The 12,891-nt window shown below is 54.1% G+C and overlaps 1 protein-coding gene across 1 annotated transcript; it reads right to left on the reverse strand.

The window, feature by feature from the left end:
• Positions 1-11,172: 11,172 nt before the first annotated feature.
• DDX28 (DEAD-box helicase 28) lies at positions 11,173-12,864 on the reverse strand. The gene has a single exon (XM_007665957.3). It carries the CDS (start codon positions 12,850-12,852, stop codon positions 11,263-11,265), a length of 1,590 nt encoding a protein of 529 aa, XP_007664147.2. The 5' UTR covers positions 12,853-12,864; the 3' UTR covers positions 11,173-11,262.
• Positions 12,865-12,891: the final 27 nt, after the last annotated feature.

Here is a 12,891-nt window from a genome sequence, read left to right on the forward strand (position 1 = left end):
TGACAAAGAGGGACAGGGCGGATAGTGGAAACGAGGATTTGGTCGGAGAAGACCTCTTGGGGAGGAGATGCCCGAAATACCCTGGACTTCTCTTGGTCTTTCCATTTTCACATTTAATCTACTGCCAAATCCCGCTGGTTCATCCGCCATATAACCTCCTGGATCCACCCCTTCCTCTCCACCCAAACAACCACCCCCGTTAAATCGCCACTAGACTCCTGTGCCAGCCTCCTTGTTGGTTTCCCTGCCTCCGGCCTCCCCCACCTCCGATCTATACTGCAGCTGCTCACTTCCCCTCCAAGAGGCCTTACCTAAGGGAACATGTCTGTCAACCCTGTTGTACTGTACTCTCCCATATGCTTGGTACAGTGCTCTGTACACCGTAAGGGTTCAATATGTAGCACGGATTAACTGATCTTCAGGCTGCCGGTTGCCTAATAATAATGATGGTATTTGTTAAGTGCTCACTGTGTGCCAAGCACTGCTCTAAGCGCTGGGATAGATACAAGGTAATCAGGTAATCTTGGCTTCACGGACTCCATCCTCTCCTGGTTCTCCTCTTACCTCTCTGGCCGGTCATTCTCGGTCTCCTTCGCTGGCGCCTCCTCCCCCTCCCATCCTTTAACTGTTGGAGTTCCTCAAGGGTCAGTTTTGGCCCTCTTCTGTTCTCCATTTACACTCACTCCCTCGGTGAACTCATTCGCTCTCATGGCTTTGACTACCATCTCTACGCAGATGACATGCAGATCTACATCTCCGCCCCGTCCTCTCCCCCTCCCTTCAGGCTCGCATCTCCTCCTGCCTTCAGGACGTCTCCACCTGGATGTCGGCCCGCCACCTAAAACTCAACATGAGCAAGACTGAGCTCCTCATCTTCCCTCCCAAACCCGGTCCTCTCCCAGACTTCTCTATCACCGTGGATGGCACGACCATCCTTCCCGTCTCTCGGGCCCGCGATCTCGGTGTCATCCTTGACTCGTCTCTCTCGTTCACCCCACACATCCTATCCGTTACCGAGACCTGCCGGTTTCACCTTTACAATATCGCCAAGATCCGCCCTTTCCTCTCCACCCAAACGGCTACCTTACTGCTACAGGCTCTCGTTATATCCCGGCTAGACTACTGTGTCGGCCTTCTCTCTGACCTCCCTTCCTCCTCTCTCGCCCCGCTCCAGTCTATTCTTCACTCCGCTGCCCTCCTGCAGGGCATGTCACTCCCCTTCTTAAACAACTCCAGTGGTTGCCTATCAACCTCCGCTCCAAACAAAAACTCCTCACTCTAGGCTTCAAGGCTCTACATCACCTTGCCCCTTCCTACCTCTCCTCCCTTCTCTCTTTCTACCGCCCACCCCGCACGCTCCGCTCCTCTGCCGCCCACCTCCTCACTGTCCCTCGGTCTCGCCTATCCCGCCGTCGACCCCTGGGCCACGTCCTCCCGCGGTCCTGGAACGCCCTCCCTCCTCACCTCCGCCAAACTGATTCTCTTCCCCTCTTCAAAACCCTACTTAAAACTCACCTCCTCCAAGAGGCCTTCCCAGACTGAGCTCCTCTTCTCCCTCTACTCCCTCTACCACCCCCCCCTTCACCTCTCCGCAGCTAAACCCTCTTTTCCCCCTTTCCCTCTGCTCCTCCCCCTCTCCCTTCCCATCCCCACAGCACTGTACTCGTCCGCTCAACTGTATATATTTCCATTGCCCTATTTATTTTGTTAATGAATTGTACAATGCCTTGATTCTATTTAGTTGCCATTGTTTTTACGAGATGTTCTTCCCCTTGTCTCTATTTATTGCCATTGTTCTCGTCTGTCCATCTCCCCCGATTAGACCGTAAGCCCGTCAAACGGCAGGGACTGTCTCTATCTGTTGCCGACTTGTTCATTCCAAGTGCTTAGTACAGTGCTCTGCACATAGTAAGCGCTCAATAAATACTATTGAAAATACTATTGAAAGGTTGTCCTACGCGGAGCTCACAGTCTTAAGCCCCATTTTACAGATGAGGGAACTGAGGCACAGAGAAGTTCAGTGACTTGCCCAAGGTCACACAGCAGACAGGTGGTGGAGCCGGGATTAGAACCCACAACCTGTGACTCCCAAGCCCGGGCTCTTTCCACTAAGTCACGCTGCTTCCAAGACAACACTGATTGCGAGAGGCCTGTACTTCACGTTGCCCAGAAACGCCTGTATGCACATGTCGCCCAAAACACCTTTTTTGGCTTTATGGTGCTGCTGGCCAGGTCTTTGGACCTGCCGGGATCATGGAAGGTCGGACTCCTGGATGGTGATTAACTTGTATCTACCCCAGCACCTAGAACACACGGTAACCGTTCAATAAATACGATTGAATGAACAGTGATTGACACATAGCAAGTGCTTCACGAATATTACTATTATACTATTATTAAGTGCTTACTATGTTTCAAGCACTGTACTAAGCACTGGGGTAGATACAAGTGAATCAGGTTCGACGCTGTCCCTGTCCCTCTTGGGGCTCACAGTCTAAGTAGGAGGAAGAACAGGTATTTAATCCCCATTTTACAATTGAGGAAATTGAGGCACAGAGAAGTTAAGTGACCTGCCCAGGTCACCCAACAAGTAATTGGCAGAGCCGGGATTACAACCCAGATCCCCGGACTCCCACCCAGGCCCGGGCCCTTTCCATTAAGCCACGCCGCTTCTTATGAGCCATGCCATTTCTCTTTATTATTCAGAATCCCCAGAGGTGGTAGACCTTGACTGTGAAGGCTTTTATTCCGATTTGGGGGGTGGGGGAGAGGGTTCTATGCCAGCCTGCCCATCCTCCTGCAAAAGCTGACCAGAACCTTCAGCCAGGATGCCCACCTGCCCCAGGTGAAGTTGCTTTCACAGGGGCTCATCACATCTTCTAGGAGAAGTTATCACTTCTGCATACTGGTCCATAAGCCACTTTCCTTTCTCCACGGACATCGCCATTGGATTTAACTCCGCTATTACCTAGACACAGACACGGTGCGGCACCAGCTGGTTGGTGGGGCATCATCATGTGCCCTTGCTATGCTGGGTCTCCGCAATGTTGCAAGTCTCACCTTTCATTCATTCATTCAATAGTATTTATTGAGCGCTTACTATGTGCAGAGCACTGTACTAAGCGCTTGGGATGAACAAGTCGGCAACAGATAGAGACGGTCCCTGCCATTTGACGGGCTTACAGTCTAATCGGGGGAGACGGACAGACAAGAACAATGGCAATAAATAGAGTCAAGGGGAAGAACACCTCGTAAAAACAATGGCAACTAAATCGAATCAAGGCGATGTACAATTCACCTATGATGACCTCCCACTCCATCCCAGAAGAACAAGCCTAAGAAGCAGCATGGAAAGCAGCATGGTACAGGGGACAGAGCACGGGCCTGGGAGTCAGACGGTCATGGGTTCTAATCCCAGCTCCGCCACTTGTCAGCTGTGTGACTTTGGGCAAGTCACCTGACTTCTCTGTGCTTCAGTTACCTCATCTGTAAAATGGGGATGAAGACTATGAGCCCCACGTGGGACAACCTGCTTACCTTGTATCTACCCCAGCTCTTAGAACAGTGCTTGGCACTTTCATTCATTCATTCAATAGTATTTATTGAGCGCTTACTATGTGCAGAGCACTGTACTAAGCGCTTGGGATGAACAAGTCGGCAACAGATAGAGACAGTCCCTGCCGTTTGACGGGCTTACAGTCTAATCGGGGGAGACGGACAGACAAGAACAATGGCAATAAACAGCGTCAAGGGGAAGAACATCTCGTAAAAACAATGGCAACTAAATAGAATCAAGGCGATGTACAATTCATTAACAAAATAAATAGGGTAACGAAAATATATACAGTTGAGCGGACGAGTACAGTGCTGTGGGGATGGGAAGGGAGAGGTGGAGGAGCAGAGGGAAAAGGGGAAAATGAGGCTTTAGCTGCGGAGAGGTAAAGGGGGGATGGCAGAGGGAGTAGAGGGGGAAGAGGAGCTCAGTCTGGGAACGCCTCTTGGAGGAGGTGATTTTTAAGTAGGGTTTTGAAGAGGGAAAGAGAATCAGTTTGGCGGAGGTGAGGAGGGAGGGCGTTCCAGGACAGCGGGAGGACGTGACCCAGGGGTCGACGGCGGGATAGGCGAGACCGAGGGACGGTGAGGAGGTGGGCGGCAGAGGATCGGAGCGTGCAGGGTGGGCGGTAGAAAGAGAGAAGGGAGGAGAGGTAGGAAGGGGCAAGGTGATGTAGAGCCTTGAAGCCTAGAGTGAGGAGTTTTTGTTTGGAGCAGAGGTTGATAGGCAACCACTGGAGTTGTTTAAGAAGGGGAGTGACATGCCCAGATCGTTTCTGCAGGAAGATGAGCCGGGCAGTGGAGTGAAGAATAGACTGGAGCGGGGTGAGAGAGGAGGAAGGGCGATCAGAGAGAAGGCTGACACAGTAGTCTAGCCGGGATATAACGAGAGCCCGTAGCAGTAAGGTAGCCGTTTGGGTGGAGAGGAAAGGGCGGATCTCGGCGATACTGTAAAGGTGAAATCGGCAGGTCTCGGTAACGGATAGGATGTGTGGGGTGAACGAGAGAGACGAGTCAAGGATGACACCGAGATTGCGGGCCTGAGAGACGGGAAGGATGGTCGTGCCATCCACGGTGATAGAGAAGTCTGGGAGAGGACCGGGTTTGGGAGGGAAGATGAGGAGCTCAGTCTTGCTCATGTTGAGTTTTAGGTGGCGGGCCGACATCCAGGTGGAGACGTCCCAGAGGCAGGAGGAGATGCGAGCCTGAAGGGAGGGGGAGAGGACAGGGGCGGAGATGTAGATCTGCGTGTCATCTGCGTAGAGATGGTAGTCAAAGCCGTGAGAGCGAATGAGTTCACCGAGGGAGTGAGTGTAAATGGAGAACAGAAGAGGGCCAAGAACTGACCCTTGAGGAACTCCAACAGTTAAAGGATGGGAGGGGGACGAGGCGCCAGCGAAGGAGACCGAGAATGACCGGCCAGAGAGGTAAGAGGAGAACCAGGAGAGGACGGAGTCCGTGAAGCCAAGGTGAGATAAGGTATGGAGGAGGAGGGGATGGTCGACAGTGTCAAAGGCAGCAGAGAGGTCAAGGAGGATCAGAATGGAGTAGGAGCCATTGGATTTGGCAAGAAGGAGGTCACGGGTGACCTTAGAGAGAGCAGTCTCGGTAGAGTGGAGGGGACAGAAGCCAGATTGGAGGGGGTCTAGGAGAGAATGGGAGTTAAGGAATTCTAGGCATCGATTGTAGACGACTCGTTCTAGGATTTTGGAAAGGAAGGGTAGTAGGGAGATAGGACGATAACTGGAGGGGGAAGTGGGGTCAAGAGCGGGTTTTTTTAGGATGGGGGAGACGTGGGCATGTTTGAAGGCAGAGGGGAAGGAGCCCTTGGAGATTGAGTGGTTAAAAATAGAAGTTAAGGAAGGTAGGAGGGCAGGGGCGATGGTTTTAAGAAGGTGAGAGGGAATGGGGGCCGAGGCGCAGGTGGAGGGGGTGGCACTTGCGAGGAGGGAGGAGATCTCCTCTGAGGATACTGCAGGGAAGGATGGGAAAGTAGGGGAGGGGGTTGGTGGGGGGGAGGGGAGAGGCGGAGGGGTGACTTTGGGGAGCTCAGACCTGATCGTGTTGATTTTCGTGAGGAAATAGGTGGCCAGATCATTGGGGACATAGTAAGCGCTTAACGAATACCACCATTATTATTGCCCAGTTGGCACATGATGCCCCATGGGCCGAGTGGAGATGAAGGTGTTTAGCATCTCCATAAGTCGTTGTATCCGTAACCAGGAGGCTTTGTTCTTGGGATAACTACCCAAGGTGGTGGCCTTGGGGGTTGGTGGACAATGATGCCTCGAGTGGGAATTACCCCATCAACCCCTCTTGCTTCAAATGATACACTTTTACCTTTGTGAGCACATCACCGCTCAACTCTTGAGGGTGTAAACAGACCACTCATTCTCAGTCTCTTTTGTGGGCTTCTCCTCTGCCTCCCACTTCCTAAATGTGGGAGTCCCTCAAGGCTCAGATTTGGGTCCCCTTCTATTCTCCATCTACAGCCACTCCCTCGGAGAATTCATTCGCTCCTATGGCTCCAACTACCGTCTCTACGTGGACGATTCCCAAATCTATGTCACCAGTCCATTCTTTCTCCTCCTCTGCAGGTCTCGCATTTCCTTCTGCTTTCAGGACAGCTCTACTTGGACAATAATAATAATAATAATAATACTTATGGCATTTGTTAAGCACTTACTATGTGCCAAGCACTGTTCTAAGCACTGGGGTAGATACAGGGTAATCAGGTTGTCCCACGTGGGGCTCACACTTTTAATCCCCATTTTACGGATGAGGTAACTGAGGCACAGGGAAGTTAAGTGACTTGCCCAAGGTCACCCAGCAGACAAGTGGCGGAGGCGGGATTAGAACCCACATCCTCTGACTCCCAAGCCCGTACTCTTTCCCATCCTTCCCTGCAGTATCCTCAGAGGAGATCTCCTCCCTCCTCGCAAGTGCCACCCCCTCCACCTGCGCCTCGGACCCCATTCCCTCTCACCTTCTTAAAACCATCGCCCCTGCCCTCCTCCCTTCCTTAACTTCTATTTTTAACCACTCAATCTCCAAGGGCTCCTTCCCCTCTGCCTTCAAACACGCCCACGTCTCCCCCATCCTAAAAAAACCCACTCTTGACCCCACTTCCCCCTCCAGTTATCGTCCTATCTCCCTACTACCCTTCCTTTCCAAAATCTTAGAACGAGTTGTCTACAATCGATGCCTAGAATTCCTTAACTCCCATTCTCTCCTAGACCCCCTCCAATCTGGCTTCCGTCCCCTCCACTCTACCGAGACTGCTCTCTCTAAGGTCACCCATGACCTCCTTCTTGCCAAATCCAATGACTCCTACTCCATTCTGATCCTCCTTGACCTCTCTGCTGCCTTTGACACTGTCGACCATCCCCTCCTCCTCCGTACCTTATCTCACCTTGGCTTCACGGACTCTGTCCTCTCCTGGTTCTCCTCTTACCTCTCTGGCCGATCATTCTCGGTCTCCTACGCTGGAGCCTCCTCCCCCTCCCATCCTTTAACTGTTGGAGTTCCTCAAGGGTCAGTTCTTGGCCCTCTTCTGTTCTCCATTTACACTCACTCCCTCGGTGAACTCATTCGCTCTCACGGCTTTGACTACCATCTCTACGCAGATGACACGCAGATCTACATCTCCGCCCCTGTCCTCTCCCCCTCCCTTCAGGCTCGCATCTCCTCCTGCCTCCGGGACGTCTCCACCTGGATGTCTGCCCGCCACCTAAAACTCAACATGAGCAAGACTGAGCTCCTCATCTTCCCTCCCAAGCCCGGTCCGCTCCCAGACTTCTCCATCACCGTGGATGGCAACGACCATCCTTCCCGTCCCGCAGGCCGCAGTCTCGGTGTCATCCTTGACTCGTCCCTCTCGTTCACCCCACACATCCTATCCGTTACCAAGACCTGCCGGTTTCACCTCTACAATATCGCCAAGATCCGCCCTTTCCTCTCCACCCAAACGGCTACCTTACTATTACGGGCTCTCGTCATATCCCGGCTAGACTACTGTGTCAGCCTTCTCTCTGACCTCCCTTCCTCCTCTCTCGCCCCGCTCCGGTCTATTCTTCACTCCGCTGCCCGGCTCATCTTCCTACAGAAACGATCTGGGCATGTCACTCCCCTTCTTAAACAACTCCAGTGGTTGCCTATCGACCTCCGCTCCAAACAAAAAACTCCTCACTCTAGGCTTCAAGGCTCTCCATCACCTTGCCCCTTCCTACCTCTCCTCCCTTCTCTCTTTCTACCGCCCACCCCGCACGCTCCGCTCCTCTGCCGCCCACCTCCTCGCCGTCCCTCGGTCTCGCCTATCCCGCCGTCGACCCCTGGGTCACGTCCTCCCGCGGTCCTGGAACGCCCTCCCTCCTCACCTCCGCCAAACTGATTCTCTTTCCCTCTTCAAAACCTTACTTAAAAATCACCTCCTCCAAGAGGCCTTCCCAGACTGAGCTCCTCCTCCCCCTCTACTCCCTCTGCCATCCCCCCTTCACCTCTCCGCAGCTAAAGCCTCATTTTCCCCTTTTCCCTCTGCTCCTCCACCTCTCCCTTCCCATCCCCACAGCACTGTACCCGTCCGCTCAACTGTATATATTTTCGTTACCCTATTTATTTTGTTAATGAATTGTACATCGCCTTGATTCTATTTAGTTGCCATCGGTTTTTACGAGATGTTCTTCCCCTTGACGCTGTTTAGTGCCATTGTTCTCGTCTGTCCGTCTCCCCCGATTAGACTGTAAGCCCGTCAAACGGCAGGGACTGTCTCTATCTGTTGCCGACTTGTTCATCCCAAGCGCTTAGTACAGTGCTCTGCACATAGTAAGCGCTCAATAAATACTATTGAATGAATGAATGAATACTCTTTCCACTAAGCCACACTGCTTCTTAGTGTGGAGCTGGATCTCCCTAGCCCTTGTTTTTTCCTGATCTGCCTCTGCTTGCCTGGGTTTCTCCGAAATTTTCTGGTCTCATAAGAGAAAAAAAGCCAGTGTAACTACTCTGCCCTGGACTAAAATGAATAGAGAGAAATGAAATCTGATGTATTTTAATTCAAAATTATATATCAACTCTGATTTAATCACCATATATTTGTGCGGCTAACATTAAAAAATAATAAAAATCCTGGCTGTCGCAAAGAGCCATCCTTAATATGCCCTTTACAACTCGGCAGAACTCTTTCAGTGTGTGTAAAGAGGTCTTTTTTTAAGTATGGTATAGTCAAACTTCCTAAAATTGTTGAAATGTGTTGGTAAGCTAAGGTTGTTAAAAAAAAAAAAGCCTTCTTCCATTTTGTTGAATGAAAACAGTCTACATTCCTTATTATAAGTTAGTCACCCCTAGTCTAATTGTCAGACTATTCTCACTGCCACTGAACGAATGCCCCAGGAAACCATCACCCCTCCTCTGTTTCTACCCTTGCTTCTGCAGCATGGGCACAATGGAAATATTCCAGGTATTAAGATGCTAGCTTGGCACCCAACTTTCTCAACCTCCCTGATTCGACAAGCAGGGAAATATGCAATATGCAATAAATATGCATTTACCAACATTAAATCTTCATTCAGTAAACAAATGTTCCGCCAAACAAACGGATGTTTGGCCGCCATCTCAAACTTAACATGCCCCAAACAGAACGCCTCGTCTTCCCACCCAAACTCTTGTCCTCCCCTGACTTTCCCATCACTGTAGACAGCAACACTATCCTCCTTGTCTCCCAAGCCCGGAAGCTTGGCGGTATCCTCGACTCAACTCTCTCATTCAGCCCACGTACTCAATCTGTCACCAAATCCTGCCCGTTCAATCTTTGCAACATCTCTAAAATCTGCCGTTTCCTCTCCATCCAAACTGCTACCACACTGATCCTCTCCCACCTTGATTATGCATTAGCCTCCTCGCTGACCTCCCTGCCTCCTGTGTCTCTCCCCGCTTCAGTCCATACTTCACTCTGCCGCCCGGAACATTTTTCTGCAAAACTGTTCGGTCCACGTTTCCCCACTTCTCAAGAACCTCTAGGGGTTGCCCAACCACCTCTGCATCACAGACGCTCCTTACCATTGACTCGAAAGCACTCGAAAGCACCTTGCCCCCTTCCTACCTTACCTCCTAGATTTCCAACTACAATCCAGCCCACACACTTTGCTCCTCTAATGCCAATCTACTCACTGTACCTCAATCTTGTCTATCTCACTGCAGACCCCATGCCCGTGACCTGCCTCTGGCCTGGAAACTCCTTCCCCCTCCTCATCTGACGATCACTCCTCCCACCTTCTAAGTCTTATTAAGATCGCATCTCCTCCAAGAGGCCTTCCCTGACTAAGCCCTCATTTCCCCTACTCCCTCTCCCTTCTGCACCCTTGCACTTACATATATACCCTTCATTTACCTCTCCCTCAACTCCACAGCACTCACATACATATCTGCCATTTATTTTAATGTCTGTCTCCCTCTCTAGACTGTAAGCTCCTTGTGGGCAGGGAATGTGTACCAACTGTTATACTGTACTCTCCCAAGCGCTTAGAATGGCACTCTGCAAACGCTTAGCGCTCCATAAGTACGATTGATTGATTGATAGTACATGAATATGGTCTTGAAGACAAGGCATCATAAAGATCCATTATTCTCGATAAACTGAGAAGAGCACAATCATAGATACACCCTCTTGGTTTTTGACCTGATACTCCATGAGGAATGCTCAGACCACTGATTGTTCATTAAGTTGGGGAACTGGAGGGCCCGAGAGGGAGGGCTGAAATAATTGTCCAACACAGTCCAGTTCTATTCGCCCTCCCTTCTGCATTGCCTGTGCCCTTTGAGTCTGTACCCCGAAAGCACTTTGATACTCACCCCACCCGAGTCCCACAGCACTTAAGGTACACATTCCTCTACTCTGTCCCATCCCCTATCTGTAATTTATTTTAATGTTGCCCTCCACCCCCCGACCAGACTGAAAGCTCCCTGTGGGACTCAAGCCTATCAACTCTATTGTACTGTACTCTCCCCAGTGCTCAGTACAGTGTTCTGCCCACAGTAAACACTCAATAAATAACACTGATTAATTGCTCCAGGTAAACAAAGTTGGTTGGGCCTCGGTCACATACCCACATCTCCCCCCCGCACCGCTCCCTCCACCAGATAATCATGCGACTCAGTCCCGGCTAACCACCTTTGAAGCAGGGATACCTCTAACTTCCCACCCGTGTGAATTCTTTCTAGATTGTGAAAGTGTGGTTGGTGCTGCTGATGTTGGCCCTGGCCTAGCTGTATCACGGCAACACGGGGATCGGAAATACTCCACCATTCTGGAAGAGGATGCGGGTAGCCTGGTGGCCTTGAGAGGTCCGAATCCAGGTACTGAGAATTTGGGAACGAGAGTGCAATGTAAGAACCAGAGAAGGAAGACGGGGAGCAAGTGGCAGGGCTGGAGGCTGGCATTTCGAGAAGGAGAACACACCCAGGGACGTGGGAGAGACTCCGGGTCCCTCGACCCCTCTCCCCACCCCCGCCACGCAACCCAGGGAGATTCCAACGGCAGAGCAGGGGCATCTTAGAACTCTGGGATGGTCGCCACTGCCGACGGTTGGACTGACTGGCCCGATGGAGCTGATGGAGCCCGGCATGCTGATTTTCCACGGCCTCGTTTATTGGGGAGAAACAGAGAACAGCACAGAGCGACCCATTTCGACAGGCAGTATCTGTCGAGTCCAAATCCTAACTCATAAGCTTCTTCACCTCGGTGTCCAACCCCGGGAGGCATTTTCTCCGGCGGGCGGACAACTCGATTTTCTGGACCAGGTCCACATCCCAGCGATGGGTCACGAAGCTAATCACGGAGCCTGGCGCCACGCTGCCCACCCGCCCGACTCGCCCCGCCCGGTGGATGTAGTCCTGCAGGGTGAGGGGGAAATCGTAATTGACGACCAGTTCAACCCGGATGCTGTCCAGACCCCTGGAAGCGATGTCGGTGCAGAGCAGGATGTCCCGAAAGCCTTCCTGGAAGGACTTGAAGACGCCGGCCCGCAGGGCGGCCGGCATCTCCCCCTGCAGCTTCAAATATCTGACGTTATGCTCGTCCAGGACGTGGCCCAGCCAATTCACAGTGCCGGAAGTATTGCAGAACACCACCACGGCCCCCGTCGGGTCAGGCCCGCCCTTCGAGCGCTGCTTGAGGATCTGCAGGAGCTCGGCGGCCTTGGCCGCTCCCTTGAGCCGCAGGAACCTCTGCGACACGTTGGGCGTGACGCGGTGCAGCCGGGGGCTGGTGACGGCGGCGAGCCGGCCCGGCTCCGCGAAGCCTTCCAGCAGCCGGCCGATACCCTGGGGCAGCGTGGCGGCCACCAGCACCAGCTGGGCTTTGGGGGCGACGCCGGTGGGATCTGGGGCCACGGGGCTTTTCCGCAGGATGTAGTCGACCAGCTCCAGGAAGCTCTGGTCCAGGAGGGTGTCGGCTTCGTCTAGGACGAGGAAGCAGAGGCCCCGGAGGGTGACCTGGCGCCGCTTCAGCGCCATCCCCAGGGCTCCGGGGGTTGCCACCAGCACGTCCAGGCGGGAGGCCCCGGCCGGCCGGGGCCCGATGCCGCTCCTCCGGTGGCCGCCGCCGATCTTCCGCACGGACAGGTCCAGGGTGGGGCGGAGGGCGTCGAGCACGGCCCACACTTGGTCGGCCAGTTCTCGCGAAGGCACCAGCACCAGGCCCCGGGGCTCGGCGGGCCCGCGGCGGGCGGCCGCCCGGCTCGGCGGAGGCCGGTGCAGGAGGCGCTGCATGAGCGGCAGCAGGTAGCCCAGGGTCTTGCCGCTGCCCGTTTCGGCGGCGAGCAGCGTGTGGCGGCCGCGGAGCAGCGCGGGGATGGCGCGGAGCTGGACGGCGGTGGGGCGGAGGGCGGAGGGCGCGGCCAGCCTCAGGGCCTCCAGCAAGGCCGGTTCCAGCCCCAGGGCCCCGAAGCCCTCCCCGGACTCGGGCGCCTGGCCCAGGGCGGGGGGCTCGTCCTGCGACCGCTCGATGACGAAGTAGTCGCCGAGCGCCTTTCGGTGCTTCCAGCCAGCCGAGGCCAGAGTCGCGCTGTCCCAGCGGCCCAAGGTGAGGTTCGCCGGCTGGTTCAACTGCGGCCGCCGCGCGTTGATGAGCAGCCGGCCCGGCCGCGAGAGCCCGGGCTGCGGGAACCTGGAGCCCGGGCTCCCGGGGGCCCGCTCCCGCCGCAGCTGGAGGGCCCGCGGGATCCGGATCACCGCCAGCTGGGCCCCGGCCGCGCCGGCCTCCGGCCCGCGCCGCGGGAAGAGAGCGGCCGGCAGGCGCAGGCCCATGGTGGCTCGGCGGGCGGCGGGGCGGGGCTGGGGGCGGGC

This window comes from Ornithorhynchus anatinus, chromosome X1 (assembly GCF_004115215.2).
Source record: "Ornithorhynchus anatinus isolate Pmale09 chromosome X1, mOrnAna1.pri.v4, whole genome shotgun sequence".
Classification (NCBI taxonomy): Eukaryota; Metazoa; Chordata; class Mammalia; order Monotremata; family Ornithorhynchidae; genus Ornithorhynchus; species Ornithorhynchus anatinus.